The following is a 16,687-nucleotide window of genomic DNA, read 5'->3' as shown; positions in this document are numbered from 1 at the left end:
AGATAGATAGATAGATAGATAGATAGATAGATAGATAGATAGATAGATAGATAGATGTAGATATACATGATAGATGGATGTGATGGATGGATGGGTGGGTGGGTGGATGGGTGGGTGGGTGGATGGATGGATGGATGGATGGATGGATGGGTGAGTGAGTGAGTGGGGGAGCCCCCAAAAATGAGAACTTTATGGTCACAGCTCCTTTCATCACTATGTAGTCTAGAGCTGAGGTTAGCTAAGCTATAATAATCAGCATAGAGCAGAACGTTGACAGTCTGTGGTTCCAAGTACACAAAAATCAAAATTTTTTTGGGGGGGGGAAGGAGAGGATAATAATAATGCCCAACCTATAAGTCAGTGGTTCTCAACCTATAAGTTGTGACCCCTTTGGGAGTTAAACAACCCTTTCATGGAGGTCATCTAAGACCATCAGAAAACACAGATATTTACATTGTGGTTCATAAAAATAGTAATATTATAGTTATAAAGTAGCAACCAAAATAATGTTATGATTGGAACCATATGAGGAACTGTATTAAAGGAAGGTGGAGAACCACTGCTGTACGTGATAACATATGGCATAGCCCCTGAGCAGAAGCTCTTTTTAAAATGTTTAAAGATGAATACAAAGATGAGCCTTAAAAAGAACTGTGGGGAGGTAGGCTCCACGTCGATAGGATGCAGGATTCCAGGCTGCTGAAGATACTGGCAGATTACCGTAAACTGGGACTGAATGAATGCAGAATGAAACTGCAGGGCTAGGGCTTTTCAGTGGCTGTATCCAATTGCCTTGGTCAAAGCAGAACTGACAACAAAGGGGATTTAAGAGTAAAATATATTGAACTACCCAAAGTCTAAATCAAAATTAGTTATTATTGAAAAAAGACCCTTTCTACTTGAAGACTGAGATCCAGATGAGACAGCATCAATTGCATTTATTAACATTGCTTATGCTTAATACTAGATGAAAAGAATTGGCCATGACGCAATCATGATAACGATTAACTAACCTTGTTGAGAATTTTTTTGTACAAAATCAGAGTTGTTTCAGTAATTACCAGCCATCTGCCTCCAATTTCCATATTAATTAGTTATTATATTTGTGTTTGTTTGCATACTTGTTATGTATGTCTAAATTACACATATCACATTTAGTGAAGCCTATTTTGATTAGTGTTGTTAAACAATAGTGTTCTGGCTACTTTGAAGATAAATGAAATTTGTTAATAAAATATAAAACTGGTATTTTAATGATGTTAAAAATCTTAAATATCTTTGTCTTTTTTGTGCTAAGTATATTATACTGAAAATAGCAAAGCTCTACCTGATTGCAAGAAAAGTGGAATGGGTTCCTCAACTTGATAATGTAGCGATGGCAGATATATTGAAACATGGGGTATACCAGACCAGAGAATTACTGCAGTTAAATCGTTAAATGGTTCTTTTGGTGGTTTTGTATCCCATCTGAAATAATTGTAGGGACCACTGTTACTTGAGGACTCTGAGCTGCTGCTGGTAACAATCCTCAGAGGCTAAGGACAACACACATGTGATTATAACAAGTTGTCAGAGTGGAGGAGATAGTAACAGATAATCAGTTAACACACAGGCCTGTAAAGCAGGGTACCCCTGCTGTCTTGGTGAAAGAGCTTTGCTCCTGTTCCCTCTGATAAGCTTTAGCTTCAGATTTCCTTTAAAGGAGACGATTTAAGGCTGGGTTCTCTCTAAGGAAAAAAAAAATGATGACATTATTATGAGCCAGTTTGAAAACCAGTCTATGAAGATATCTCTTGAATTGTATACAATATAAAGTATAAGTTAAAGACTCAGTAAAGCAGTGCAGAGTATTGAGACAGCTGCTGGTTTTGTTTCTTAAACAGGCTCATGCACAGTTGGTTCGAGAGGTTGATGTGGAGAAGGTATCTGCTTTTGAGAATCCTTATGTGGATGCAATAAAGAGCTTGTGGAACGATCCTGGAATCCAGGAGTGCTACGATAGACGACGGGAATATCAGTTATCTGACTCTACCAAATAGTGAGTATCTGCACAGCAGGCCCTGAGAAATTGCTGTTGCTGTACTTCACAGGAATGTACTCTGTGGTATTTGTCACAGTGTAATCTGTTGTGCGAATGGTAATCAAACCTAGGTGTATAGACAATAAACTTATATTTGTATGTCTGACTCCTCTAAGTGGTGGCATAGTCATAAGGTACTAAGTTCATATTGGGGACAGTATTTCTGTGTGTGTGTGTGTGTGTGTGTGTGTGTATGTGTGTGTCTGTGTGTGTGTTTGTGTGTGTTTGTATGTGTTTGTGTGTGTTTTTTGTTTTTGTTTTGTTTTATTTTTTCTTTTCTTTTCTTTTTTGGAGTTGCAAGTTTCCCAGGCTGACTTTGAATCCCTGTACTCCTGTCTTCAATGCTGGAGTACTGTGATAACAGGCATGCCACCATTCCAATTATGAAATCTAAGGCTCAAACTTCATGCATAGTAGGCAAGTAGTCCACCAATTGAGCTACACCTCCGGTTCCAAGAGTATTTCTTTCACCGAGTTTTACTTCAAAAAAAAAAAAAATCCTAGTGATTTGATTTCCATCACCCTGTTTTCTCCCTCAAATTGCAAGCCAGTGACTCACAAACCTGCATAACTTTGTGTCTTAGATAGATTTTTTTGTTTTAGTTTTGTTTTTTGCTGTTGTTGTTGTCTTGTTTTGTTTTTTTCTAACTTGATGTAAACCCGGGAACCTCAACTGAGAAAATACTTCCATCATATCGACCTATTGGCAAGCCGTGAGGCATTTCCTTAATTAATGACTGATGGGGGAGGGCCCAGCCCTTTGTGGACAGTGCCATTCCTAGAATGGTGATCCTGGGTGCTGTAAGACAGCAGGGCGAGCAAACTATGGAAAGCATGCCAGTAAGGAGTATTCCTCTATGGCTTTGCTGCAGTTCCTACCCTGCTTGAATTTCCACCATTCAGTGAGGGACTGTTACCTGGGAATGAAAGATGAAACAAACCCTTTCCTTCCTAAGTTGCATTTAGCCATAATCTTTATCACAGGAGGGCGACCCTATAGGAAGACCAGCAGTCTCAACTAACCTGGACCCCCAAGATCTCTCAGACACTGAGCCACCAACCAGGCAGCATACACCAGCTGATATGAGGCCCCCAACACATATACAGCAGAGGACTGCCAGGTCTGGACTCAGTCAGAGAAGATGCACCTAACCCTCAAGAGACTTGAGGCCCCAGGAAGTGGGGAGGTCTGGTGGAATGGGGGTGGAGGGATGGGAACATCCTCTTGGAGATGGGGGGTGAGGGGGAGGAGGTATGGGATTTGGAACAGTCAGTGGGTGGACAGGGAGGGTGATAAAAAGTCTGGACTGTAAAAAAGATTAAAGAATAAATTTAAAAAAAAAAAAAAAGAGTTCCAGGACAGCCAGGGCTATGTAGAGAAACCCTGTCTTGAAAAACCATAAAAAGAAAAGAGAAAAAAAAAAGAAGAAAATAAATGAAGTAAAAATTTTGATCTTAGTATTAGATGACAGAATACTTAAATAAATTAGAAATTACAAAGAAAACTGTGTTCGATCATGGCTTCTGAAAACATAAGACTTCCCTAGTTCACAATTCTTAGACCCTTGTCAACTTTCAAAGAACAATTATTGATAGATGGGTTTTCTTTTGCAAGAAAACTATGGATTTTAATTTTGCATGCATTCCAGAATTATTGTGTGAGCTGCCAGTTAATCTCATGTACCTGAGAAAGATTTGCATCTAAGACAGATCTGTTAATTCTGTCTTCAAATGTCCATAACAGAAATGAAGTTCATCATGGGATTTAATATAATCAATGTAGCCAGGAATATAGATAGATAAGATCTGAAACAAAATGTGGATTGTGTTTGTTTTGAATTTTTTAGTTATCTAGCCAGATTTCCATCTACATTAGTTATGTTAATATGTCATTCCTCTCTTACTTTGTTTCTGGTCAGTCACAGGAAAGGGTGGGAAATATTTCACAGCCTTCATCCTGTCTCTATTATAGAATAACCTAGTGGACAAGAGTCGGCTTTAGAGCAAACTGAGGGGCCTGGCTGGCAGATCGGTGCCCCTCGGTAATGATGGAAGGTCCAGGGATTATACATTCTTTTTACAGTGAAGTTACATTTCTACTTTTCTAGACATTTGCATAAGATACATTATGGTTCAGCCATAGAAATGTTGCCCGAATAAAGTATTTTCATATTATCTGCTAAATTTGAGTCATGTAATTCCAGACTGTCAGCAGGATTCTGTCTGTCCTGTTTAACATGCGGTCCAGTATGTACAGTCATCTGACTTGCGTTATTACTGTCTGTCCTTCCTGCCCCATCCTTCTTCCACACCACCCTTCAGGTTCAGGATCTGTTACTTTCTGCTGACTTCTTCAGCCTTCCACCTACCCTGCCCACTCCCTTTCCCTTCCTCTTCATTCCCTAATTGTAAGTCTCTGTAAGCTGAAGACATAGATAGAAAACGTGCATTCATTTCTTGTCTATAACAAATCCTGCCTCCTCTACCTTTGACAAGCTGTCTGTCACTTACTTCCTCCCTCCTCTTTCCTTCTGTTTCCTTTGCCATTTCAGATTTCAGTGCCCCATGTTGCGCTGTGTTTATCCACCTCCCCTCTTTCTGTCTCACCCTCCTGTTGTTTGTTCCTCTACCCTCACTGTGATTCTCCTCTCTGCTTCTTCTTTAACTGCCTTCTGTCCTGCACTTTGCTAGCAGGATCCTGTTTCAGAGTAGTGCTCTGTGGCTCCACCTTTTCCTCCTCTCTCTCTTCTCCTTCCCCCCCTCTCTCTCTCCGTTCCTTCTTTCCTCTTCTAGTACTGGAGATTGAACCTAGAACCTTCTGTATGTGCAACAAGTGCTCTACCACTGAGCCAAAGCCAACCTGCTTATGCTTATTTTACATACTATCTCTTCCCCTTCCCTTTACACATCAGCTATGATTATTCTGCCTATAGAGAGGCCTTCATAGCAGGAAGTCAAAACACCAATATCTTATGTGTCCATCACATAGTTATGTGTCCACCAAGGTGTGACTGTCCATGAAGAACCTAATTTGTCGCCCCTGCCCCCACCCTGGTGTAAACTAATGAAATGTTCCTTTTGCACGAAACTTAATCTTCCATGGATATGCTCTTAAGACAGCCTCTGTCATCTCTCATGATACTATTCCAGGAAGATTTGTGGATTTTGAGACTTATACCCATTACTTAATAGGGAATTTGCATGTTATTGTAATGTTTGTTTAGGCCAAGAGCTTTCCTGGGCAGTCTCTCTACCTTAGAAGGCCATCACTTTAGAATTCTGGTAGCTAAGCTGAGTTCAGCATAGAATCTAACCTGCTGGTTAGACACAGATGATGCTGATATGGCACATGCTGACTGAAGTCCCCTAACTGATTGTTCTTTACATGCTCTGACTTTCTATAGTTTAGGGATAAGCTGACTTCCTAAGTTACATTTATGTGAGTGCATATACTTAGTTCTGTTAGATGATGTTTTTGTGGAAATAATAAATTATAACATCTTGTGTCATTTCATTACGTATATCTTTGTTTTAAAATGTATATTTTCCTGCATAGTTAATAATGGTACATAAATTATGCCTAAAGCCAGTAGTTCATGTTCAGATTCCCTGGGTTCTTCTAAAATGTCATTCAGATGTGGTTAATTTTAGGACTACATAGTTCATCTGGCAACTGTGTCTCTTAAGGCTTTTCTACCCTAGTAAAGAGACCTGTTTTACATTTCATTGGCATGCTGAAGAGTGGCCTGGATTTCCTGATTCATTCTTTGTACAGTTTAGTCTGCTTCTTTCTCTCAAGGATTTATTATACACCGGATGTTAAGACTTAGACTCAAGGTGAGCAGTGTAATGGAATGCGTTTTAAGTGATGTCACATTCTCACCCTGTCAGCTTTCACTCTGTTCTTTTATGTTAATTCATTACCCTTGCTGATAAATAACCCAGAAGGATTTGCAATATAGTAGTGGTACTAATAGAAATAATAATAGTTGTTGTTATTGTTGAGGCAGGGTCTGGTTGACCTGGAACTTTCTGTGTAGATCAGGCTGTCCTCTGCCTCTTGGGATTAAAGTCATGTGTTACCATGCCCAGGCTACTTACTACATGTATTACTTGGTCTGCACTAGTCTTCTTTGAGGTAGCTTTTCTACTCATCTGATGCTTTTGAGTACCACAAAATATATCTCTCCTACCAGAAAGCTGTGTGTGTTCTAACCTTTTATAAAAAAACAGCAATTTTCTGCATGTCCTAAATAAGATGGTAATTGTGTCACTTATTATCAAACCAGAATACCTTTAGAAGGAATAACTAGCTGCTGTGCTGAAAAAGCAAATTTAAATTGTAGGATAGGCAGGCATGTGGCTTTTGGTCACCAAATGAAACCTAAGGGGTTAGTTGGTGTCAGGTAAGTCTGTAGATCCCTGGCTTATCTTCACCCCCCCCCCCTTTCTGGGCGTTTCAAGATTATTGCTATACCGGTGTCTGGGTAGCAGGGAGACCTGCCTCTCAGCTTGCCTAGGGAAGGGGTGGTGGTGAGAATTCATGCCATCTTCTTTCTCGTCTATGTTCTGGACACTCTACTTTTTTTTTTTTTTTCTAAGCCAGGTAGGCTTCCCAACAGAAATAGGCTGTTAGATATCACATCCTGGTGTTGTCCTAGCAACCAGAAGGATACAGGTCCCATATAGCAGTCTCCTTAAAGCCCTGCTCTTGGAGTTTTCATAGAATGTAAGGAGCCCTCCCTCCCCTGTCATGCTTGAGATCATTGTGCTCTGATGTTCTTCTTTGGTGTATGTTCCTGCTGCATCTTGTCTCCTTTTCCTTCAATGGGTCTTTGCTTTTGCCTTTATATTGGCTGTTCTCATGTTAGAAAATGTATAAATCTCAGATTTCTAACTATGTGACAATCAGGATCTGTCATAAACATTTGCTTAGAGGTTGGGGGTGTAACCATTTTCTCCCTAGAGTTCTTCTGGATGTGAGACTACATGCACGCCACATGCCAAAATTCTGGCAGCAGAGGCCAAGCATGCTCTTCTCTTTTCTATCTGATGAGCTCATGTTCACCCTTGAAGACCCAACTAGGAGTCACCCTTTCTGAATGCCCAACCTGGTACCAAAGATAGCCACCATGTCACCTGCCCTAGCACCTTGTACATACAGTCGTTCTCAAAACATCCACTTCTATTTTCAGTACCTGACAGTGACTGCTAAAATCTGGCCATCACATCTCTAATTTTTGTTTTCAACTACTTTCATCCATACTCTTCTGGCAGCTACTGATGGGCTTGGAAGCTGAAGGGCTAGAAACATACAAGCAAGTTTTTCCTTGTTGTTTTTAAAGATCTGAGATTTCAAAGGTTCTGATCAAAACAACCGTGGCTACTGTTTACTAGACACTTGGTCTGTTACACTCTGTGCTTAGTCATTTCATGTATTATTCTGTCTAATTCTCAAAGCTGCAAGCAGTGGAATTATAAGTACTTCTTATCATCTCCTTATAAAAGAAAAACTGGCCGGGCGGTGGTGGCGCATGCCTTTAATCCCAGTACTTGGGAGGCAGAGGCAGGTGGATTCTGAGTTCAAGGCCAGCCTGGTCTACAGAGTGAGTTCCAGGACAGCCAGGGCTACACAGAGAAACCCTGTCTCGGAAAAAAACAAAAAAAAAAACCAAAAAACTGAAGTCTCAGGAAGACCAAGAAACCTGCTCAGGGTCACATTGTAATAAATGGTAAGAACCAGAGTTGAAGTCAGATTTTCTTGTTCCAGAGCCCATGGCCAGTGTGAAATACAGCTTCACAGTGGGTGGGTGGAAGGTGAATGGAAGAGAGTGTACAGATAGGTATTTAACAGTTGTTAGATAGACACATGTATCGTTCATATGCGGCTAGATGAATATCACTGATTGCATGTTTTATACATCATTCCATGTTATACAAATGATTGATGTTTACTGGTGATGTCTCAGGTAGTTTCATAATACAAGGTTAAGAAAGAAGAAATGCATCAAGCTTACTAGAAAACAAACCTGGAGAATTTTGGTTATGTTTTACTAAGTACCTGTTGTTTGTGCTAAGGACTAAGTCTAAACCATGGATAATTCAGAAATACTATGTGTAAGTTTTAGTCTGCACTCTGGCTATGTAGCCAGGAGGTTGTTTGGTTTTGCTTTTTTGAGATAGGATTTTGAGCTGGTTCTTTGGCTACTTTGGGGGTTCTCTCTTCCACCCTTCTCTACCCGTTTATTCCACCCTTTCAACCCCTTAACACTAAATAAGAGGGAGAGAAAAGAAAGGAAAGAAAAGAAAGGAAAGCGATCCCTGAATAAAATCAAGGGCCAGAAAGCCTGCTCCGTTAGTGTTATCATTAGGCTACTTCCTGCTGTTTGGGGCAAGTTTGATCTTTGCCATCAGGATATCTCAAGTCTTCTTGTTGTTTCTTCTTTGCACATGACTACTTAACACACAACAGCCAACCAACAGCCTACCTCCTCCCCTCCCTTCCCATCACCTTCCCTCCCCTCCCCCTGGGCCTTAGCATTTATATATCCTCTGAAAAGTTCCCAGAATTCCAAATGTCACACAGTCACAGAAACTGTCTGCAGCTGACAAAATCATACCTCTTCTAGAGCACAAGAAAGATCACTGCTGTGGACAATCTGAAGCAGCCTCATGTCCCATGCCTGGGACTAAAACGAAAATATATTCTTACAATACTTCTGTGTGTTTTTTAAAGAACTCAAAACTCCAAAATTGTCACTACAGGGTTTCTCTGTGTAGCCCTGGCTGTCTCAGAACTCATTCTGTAGACCAGGCTGGCCTTGAACAAAAAGATCTGCCGCCTTCTGCCTTCTGAGGGCTGGGATTGAAGCTCTGCACCACCATGACCTGGTTTAATCTACACTCTCAACCCTTTCCCCATACTTCATCTCCCCTTCTACTTCTGGTCACTTTACAGGAGCTGACTAAAGACTTCATAAGCCTTATACATAATACACAGTTACGGCACAAGGCAAGTGGCAATGGGAGAAATGAAAAGATGAGGAATTTCTGAAAATGGGTAAACAATTTAGATAGGTTTTAAAATGGTCTTAATTTGGTGCATTCTTTAGTTTTACAGAATAAGCTGACTAAAAGCACTATAAAATTCTGAGGATTTTTGCAGATTATTTTACTGACATTTTCATTATTGATAAAAACCCTGAAGGCTCTGAGTATCTTTAGAAAAAGAACACAATACACAGATGGCTGTAGGCTTTCTTTTTTTTTCCTGGGGTTCACCACCTGCTTTAATATACTGAGACATCAGGTCAAATGAGTCCACTCTCAACAGTACCAAAAGTTCCCTGACAGTAGCCATAGGACACAAGTCTCAAACACAGGAAAGTATAGGGCAGAAATCCTCACACTGCAACCTTAGGCTAAACACTACTTACAGTATCTGGGTTTGCTTTCATCTTACTTTACAGAGTCCCCTCTAGGGAGATCAGACAACTTTGAAGGTTTCCATGTTGTCCAGAGTCGTAGTACATGAGCAAACTTGCTCTTTGGCACACATCACCACTGGATTTTGTTTTAACTGTGATCCTGAACCGATATATCATATATTATTGATTTTAAAATGCAAAAGTCAATGAGTAATCTTTTGAATTTTGTACCCCTGGGATGTGATATGGTTCTTCTGGCCACACTGATTTTCCCCCCTTCTAGAGGAAAGAAACAACATGGCGTGATGAGACTCCAGCGGTACGTGCAGCTCCCTCTGTTGCTCATTAGAGCATTCTGATATTGCTCACTCTGGAGCTTAAAGTAATAAGTTAAGCCTCACTCTCCGCAAGCATGGTAGATATAGTTAATGCTTAAATTCATTTCTAATATTTGAGTATCTTTGCATCATACTGAAGACTAGCTATCTGCTGTCACTTAACTGCCTCTTAAACAGTTGTGGTTCCTCACTATCTCCTCCACAGACTCCACAGACTCAGAAATCTTAGCTAAAATCTTTAGTTTTGTCACGCACAGTGGGGATGAACAGCCTGCAGGGAAATTCAGCCTCCTGTCATCTATCTTTGTAAAGTTTGACTGGAGCTCAGCTGTGCGCATTCATATGTGTGTGTCTGTAGCTGCTTTAGCACCTAATTGGCTCTGTCAGATCATTAAAGCAGTGACCATATGGATCTCGAAGCCTGAAGTGCTCACACATCCATACAGAGTTTGAAGTTCTTCCTATAGAACAATGAATGCTGATAGACAGCTTGCCCACTGCTTCTGTGACTTGGATAGAATTCTGTGAAGACTGGTGTTCTGAATTCACACAGAAGTAAGGTTTAGAGTATTGAGAAAATAGTTGGCTTTCGTTCCTTCAGCTTTGTCCAGAAACATTGTGTGGCACCCTGAGGCCTGATGAGGAGTGAGTCACAGAGCTCTGGATTGAATGGCCCACCTCCACCCCCAGCAGAGCCTGTACTAGCAGCACAGAGTGTCTAGTACTAAAGATGATGTAAATGGCCAGAAATGTTCTGTAGTTTCTTTGGCCTCTGAAAATGAGAGCTGTTTTTCCCCTCATCTTTATGTCTAGTGCTTGGCTGAATGTGGCTAAGAAGACTGTATTGGGTTAACATTCAGTAGGAAAAATAGGATTTTGTAAGAGGCCAGATAAAACATTCCCCCAACTAGTGACAACCCTGCCCCCAGCCATAAATGAGCAATCCAGGAGCCTTGCTTTCTTCAAGGAATCCTTTGAGCCTCCTTCCATTTTGGCTCGTTGCCTGTTTAGTAGCCTCACTATTGACCCTGATACTCTTGGTCATTATAACTGTATCTTTTCAATTTAATACAGCAAATTGAAAGGCTAGTGGGATTGTTTGATGGTTAACAGCATTTATGGCTTTTTCAGAGGACCCAGGTTAAGTTTCCCATACTCACTCAACAGTATGTAACTCCAGATCCTGGGGTTCCAGTGCCCTTCTGAAGACATGGTGTACATGCATATGTGCAGGCAACACTTCTATACATAAAATGAAGAAACCAATATATTGAATGTTGTCTTGTGGCATGTTAAGTTAAATTAGGATGGCCATCAATCTCCAGACATGATCATCATGTTTGAATGTCAGGGCCTGGTGCTACAAAATAAACCTCTAAGTTAAAATAATATGGCCTTAGGAAATTGACGTGTGTTAGAGATACCTCTGAGCTGTGGTCAGTGGGACTTCCCATAGGTTCACATCACCAGTGGTTATGTGCAGCATGACTGTGCTCACTGCTACAGTGCCACCTCCTTCAGGAAGGGATGTGGGTCTTTTATTGTTTAGTTTATTCCCACTGTTGAAGAAGTTATTCTCTAGTTTACCATGGACTTTTATTAAGAGTTGAGAAACTAAGAAAATTCTGTGCCATTTCTGATTTCTTCACTCATATTTCTTCTCTTTTCTGCCTCTAGCATCCCCCACCCTTTTGTGCACATAATTCTCTAGTGACTGCAGTTCATAATCATCTATCCTTTCTTATTGCATTCTTAGTTAGCAGCTTACAATTTGGTACTTAATTGTTTCTTAATTGATTCATCTGTACTCTCTTTGCTTCCCAGGTAGTGTGACATCCCTAAGGCAAAGAAATATATTTTAATGTATTTTCATACCAGTTCCTTGTGCCAGCCCCCAGCCCCCATCAAAGACACACTGAATTAGAATTTAACATAATGGAGTCTCATTAAACAGGTATATGTTAGCTGAATTAAGCAGTGTCATTGCACAGCAAGGCAGATAAGAAGCAGCATTCTGATATTTCCTGATGTTTCAGATTGTATCAGAATTAACACCCTTGAAAGCTGTCTTACAAGAAAATAAATTAGAAAAACTCAGTAGGGGAACTGAGAGGCCTTTTTTGCCTTCCTCTGTCTCTTTCTTTGGATTTTATTGTTTTCTTTTGTTTCATATTTAAGAGACAGTCTATTTGTGTTGAACCTCTGCCTCAGGCTCCCTGCCACAAACAATTCGGCCCAGTTCCCTCCCCGCAGTAGTAAGGGCTATAGGTATGCACTATTGCACCTGGCTGTGTGTATATCTAATACAAGCTTTATCTGTTTCTTTGTGCAATATAGTTTTGAATCTGTTGCTGTTGGCCTTGTCCTGGCTGAAATGTTGCTCGGTCCCACTGGTCTCTTTTTGATAGTCATTTTGAACATTAGTCTGTATATAAAATTAAGATGCTGAATTTCTTTCCTAAATGCAGTGATAAGTTCTTTTCAGGATACTCAGGGTTAAGGGGAAAAATATACTTTGTGAATTGTAGTTCTTTGGTCAAAGAAAGCCGGGGCTATTATCCTCTCAGTTTCTCTTTACTGCAGAGTTACTCTCCCTTGAGTTAAGTTCTCAAGAACCTGGATCATAACACTACTCTGTGGTCTTTGCTTTGCGCTTGGGGTTTCCTATCGAAAGCAAACAACCTTATGAACAAAACTATCTGCAATAAATGCTACCGGTCACTGAACACTAGCCATGAGGAATGCTTTTTTTCCTTTTACCCAGTGAGCTCCTTGGAGATGGAAGTGTTTGTGTAAATGAGTAACCACATGCAGTTAACAAGCTGAACCAGATTTCTGGCCAATCAGATCAGAAGAAGGAGGCTCCGCCCCCCCCCCCCCCCCCAGCCCCTAGCATAATCCAGGCCTTCAGACCTCGCCTTGAACCTTATCTCGGGGTACTAGTTTTCAGAACTGTCACTAAGATGTTTTTTAAAGGTCTCTCTAACAATGTTTCAGGTTTGGTTTGTTTATTTGTTTGTTTGTTTGTTTGAACTCTTTTTCTCTGGAATTTTGTGTTCTCCAGCTCTGAATAGAGCTGTGCTTCGTCCTTGCCTTTGCTGCTTTCTGACAGTCAAATAGGATCTCCTGGCATGATCTAGCTTTCTACTCCCAAGGGACTGGTCCTCTCACAATGAGGTCTTGTTAATTTTTTTTAATGAAGGCGACCTAGTTTTTGTAACCTTCTTTTTAATAATTAAAAATATGAAACCTACCCAGCATCATTTTTTGTGCCACAATTTCAACTTCATCTTGAACTTGAACTGCAAATCTATAACATGGCAGCCTTGCCATGGAGACACTTAATAGGGGTTCAAATTCTCCTGTTTTATCTTGTTGTGTTTAACTGGGTTTGCACCACATGCCAGAAACTTCTTTTCATACTTACCACCCACAGATCATTTTTTTCTTAATGGTGTAATTGCCATTAACTGTGTGCCTCTAACTTTTTTTTTAAATTAATACCAACTATCTTAATATATTTCACTCATATATAACCAAATCTTATTCTGGGTTGCTTTCATTTAAAGCGGGGAGGGATACTTGAGTTGTTCAAAGTTACTCATTTGGTCACAGTGGCTCAAATTTGCTATGGACGGACCATCATTAAAATTAACAATCACTTTGAATCATATTCCAAACCAAAAAAAAAGTCAAATTTAATTTGATTTGCTTATATTATCTTAGCGGTCTCAGCTTTACTCTTTTACTTTTGGTTATTCAAACCATGGTTATATCTCCTTTTTCCAAACTTAAAACTTATTGTTTGCAGCCAGAGATGATCCTGAAGTTAATTGTGAAAAGAATGTAGTGCTCACCAAGCAAGCTAATGGACATGACTGCCTTCATCTGTTCATGTACTCAGACATACTCCAGGAAGGTGTTTTCATCCGTTCATGTACCAGACATGCTACAGGAAAGTGTTTCTGCATTGTTTCTTGGAATTTTGTGATGACGGAATCCAAATAAAATCTTGTGCAAGCTCCTTGCATAGCCCATGAATTTTATCCAAGAACTTTCATATTCTTAGCTTCTATCATAGTGCTACACACTGGAGTGCCGTTAAACTCCAGGGGACTTTGTATTTTGCTGTGATAGAGGAACTGTTGGATTACTAAAGATCTCTCTTTGCCCCGCCCCCTTTACTGAAAACCAACAAAAACCTATATAATTTAGCTGCATTAAGGAGAGTCTCTCAGAAATGTCTGTTGGTAGATTCAGCCTCCTCAGTTTTCACTGGACTAGATAGAATGCCAAGGCCTCAATGCTGCACACTGATGAATGTGCTTGTACCAATTATGTCATCCTGTGGCCAGGACTTAAGTGCAGGAAGTGTATCTCTAAATGAAGTTAAACCAGGGCTGCCCTTCCTTCCTCTGTTGTATTGAAATTTGTCAGTCATTTAAATTCAGAATTTAGTTTTTACATAATGCAGGCAAGCTATATCCCAGAAATATAATCATATAAAGATGGGTAGCTAACAACCCCTTGGCTCCTATGCTTGTTCCTAAGGAATATTACTTGCCTAACCATTTCAGCATTTCCCATGATATAGTTTTAATTTGAGCAACACATTGAGCATCTGTTATGTGGCTCTCTACCAAGTATTGGTAATACAGCCACAGAAAAAGCTAGTCATGGACCCTGACCACTGAATTTGAAAGCATGTGGAAGAAGGCTAAATATTTTTAATTAGCAAGTATCAAATTATTCAATATCTCAATATAGCAACAAGTCATCAAAGGCCTATAAGATAGGAGTACAGAGAGCTTAAACAGGCAAACCTACTTTTTCAAAAGCACTCTTAGATGTGGCTTATCTCTCAGATAATTAAGTCGCCTGTATACCATGACTTCTTTCTATCCCTGACATCAAGGAAAGATCTTCTGCCAGCTACCTTTTACACATGCATTGCCTTGGCAATGTGCCTGGGCCATTACCATAGCAACACTCAGAATGACCTCAGCAGCCACGCAGAATCAGTCTTACAAAACAAATTATGTCTATAATTAACTCTCTGAATTTACTCAGTAATATAAATTTGTTCAGGCCCTGGTGTTTCTTTTTAAAAGGTTAAATGAATGGAATAATACAACAGAAACCCACTCGCCTCCCATTTTCTGTTTTGCTGAGAATATGAAGTATATCAATGGAAAATTTAGAGATTAGAGATTACTTTCGTCCATCATCTCAAAATGTGGCAGGCATAAACTGGGAGAATACACTTACTATACAAGAACCTCAATTCTGGGGCTGCAAAGTAACTTTTTCCTCCCCCTCTCCCCAAGCCAAGATGAAGTGCAAAAATGCTGCTGGTTATCCATCTGAGGCCTGCTGGCCTAGCCATGGTGGGACAGGTAAGCTGGGACATGCAGGCACAAGCTGCCCATGGTGGCCTTTTCTGGGCAGCGAGAGATGGCAGTTCTCAGTTGTCTTTTCTGCATCACAAATTGTGTCTTCAGTATTATACCTTCTGAGCCATTCAGTAGAAAATTAATTATATAGACAGACTGGGCATCTTTTGTTTGGTTGCTGAGTTTGTTTTGTTTTTGTGCTGCTTTTGTTTGGAGGAAGGTGTTGGGGATGGTTTACTTTGGATGAAGGTGTTATATGCTGCAGCTAGTAGAGGCAGATACTATTCAGCCTTTTTCTTTTGCTAAACTACAGTAGTTCAGCTTTCTACCCCAAATGAAGTGAGCCTTTCCCTTCACCATCCAACAGAAGCAAAACCAGACTATCCAGTAAGATTATCCTTACTTTGAACTTAATCAGAAATATATGGAACATTTTTAATCTATTTATTTTATGTGTATGAGTGTTTTGTCTGCATGTATGTCTGTGCACCAGGTACATGCCTAGTACTGACAAAAGCAAGAAAAGAGCGTCAAGGTCCTCTTGAACTGGAGTTAGAGATAGTTGTGAGCTGCTATGTGGGTGCTGAGAATTGGACCCAGTCCTCTGCTTAATCAATGAGTCATATCTGTAGTCTGTATGGAACATTTTAAAAGGTTGTTTCCCTGTCATGATGGTGGCAATATTGAGCTAGAACAAAACTTGGCAAGCAGCAAATGTTCAGTATAAGTAGTTGTTACTCTACATGAGTTGTACAAAGGATGAAGAGGAGAGAGAGTGGTAGCCTATATACACAGAACTATGCCCTGACTTCATGTTACATACGTAGTTTTAGGGAGTTCAGTGCACTTTTCCTGATTGGAGAGATGCTGTCATCACAGTTGAATAGATAAATTCCTATTTTGTGTACTGATATCATCCCTGGCAAACATACATCTGTGCTTGAAAATGGTTCTAGCAGCATTGGTTCATCTTTAAGAAACAAAACCACAATTTCCCTTCATTTCTAGTCTGCCACAGCACCATGTACACAGAATTAACAGCCCTCTTTTGTGGTGTGTGTGTGTGTGTGTGTGTGTGTGTGCATGCGTGTGGTCATAACTAGAGTAGAAGCATATTTCTTAGTTTCATTTTCATCTTGCCACTGTAAATGTAGACTTTTTTTGATTTCTCTGAAATTTCTGAGTTCTTGTATATAAATGATGGTCATATACATTTTAGAATATATGCTTAAATTTTTCAAATAAAGGATCTGATAAATTAGAAAATTGTATTTGTCCAAAGTAGCTTATTGATTTTTATATCTGATATGGGCCACTTTATCTGTAGATGAGACATAGTTAATTCCCAGAATGTTAATCCATCAGGTAGCTCCAGGACTGTGCCAAGATTGACTAAAATGTAGCTTTACATTTGTATTCTCCCAGCACTCTGAGCCATTTTTATAATAA

At 40.0% G+C, this 16,687-nt stretch overlaps 1 protein-coding gene across 1 annotated transcript in view; it reads left to right on the top strand.

Annotated features, from left to right (window-relative positions):
- Nucleotides 1–16,687, top strand: part of LOC114623384 (guanine nucleotide-binding protein G(q) subunit alpha) — a 246,618-nt gene that overhangs the window by 171,766 nt on the left and 58,165 nt on the right. Inside the window, exon 3 of the mRNA XM_028770057.1 lies at nucleotides 1,884–2,038. Within this exon, the coding sequence (XP_028625890.1) occupies nucleotides 1,884–2,038 (155 nt within the window). The remainder of the gene's footprint in view (nucleotides 1–1,883; nucleotides 2,039–16,687) is intronic.

Source organism: Grammomys surdaster, unplaced genomic scaffold (genome assembly GCF_004785775.1).
Source record: "Grammomys surdaster isolate TR1022 unplaced genomic scaffold, NIH_TR_1.0 198, whole genome shotgun sequence".
Lineage (NCBI taxonomy): Eukaryota > Metazoa > Chordata > Mammalia > Rodentia > Muridae > Grammomys > Grammomys surdaster.
Note: the sequence above shows the minus strand (reverse complement) of the source record. Positions and strands in the feature narration are given on the sequence as shown.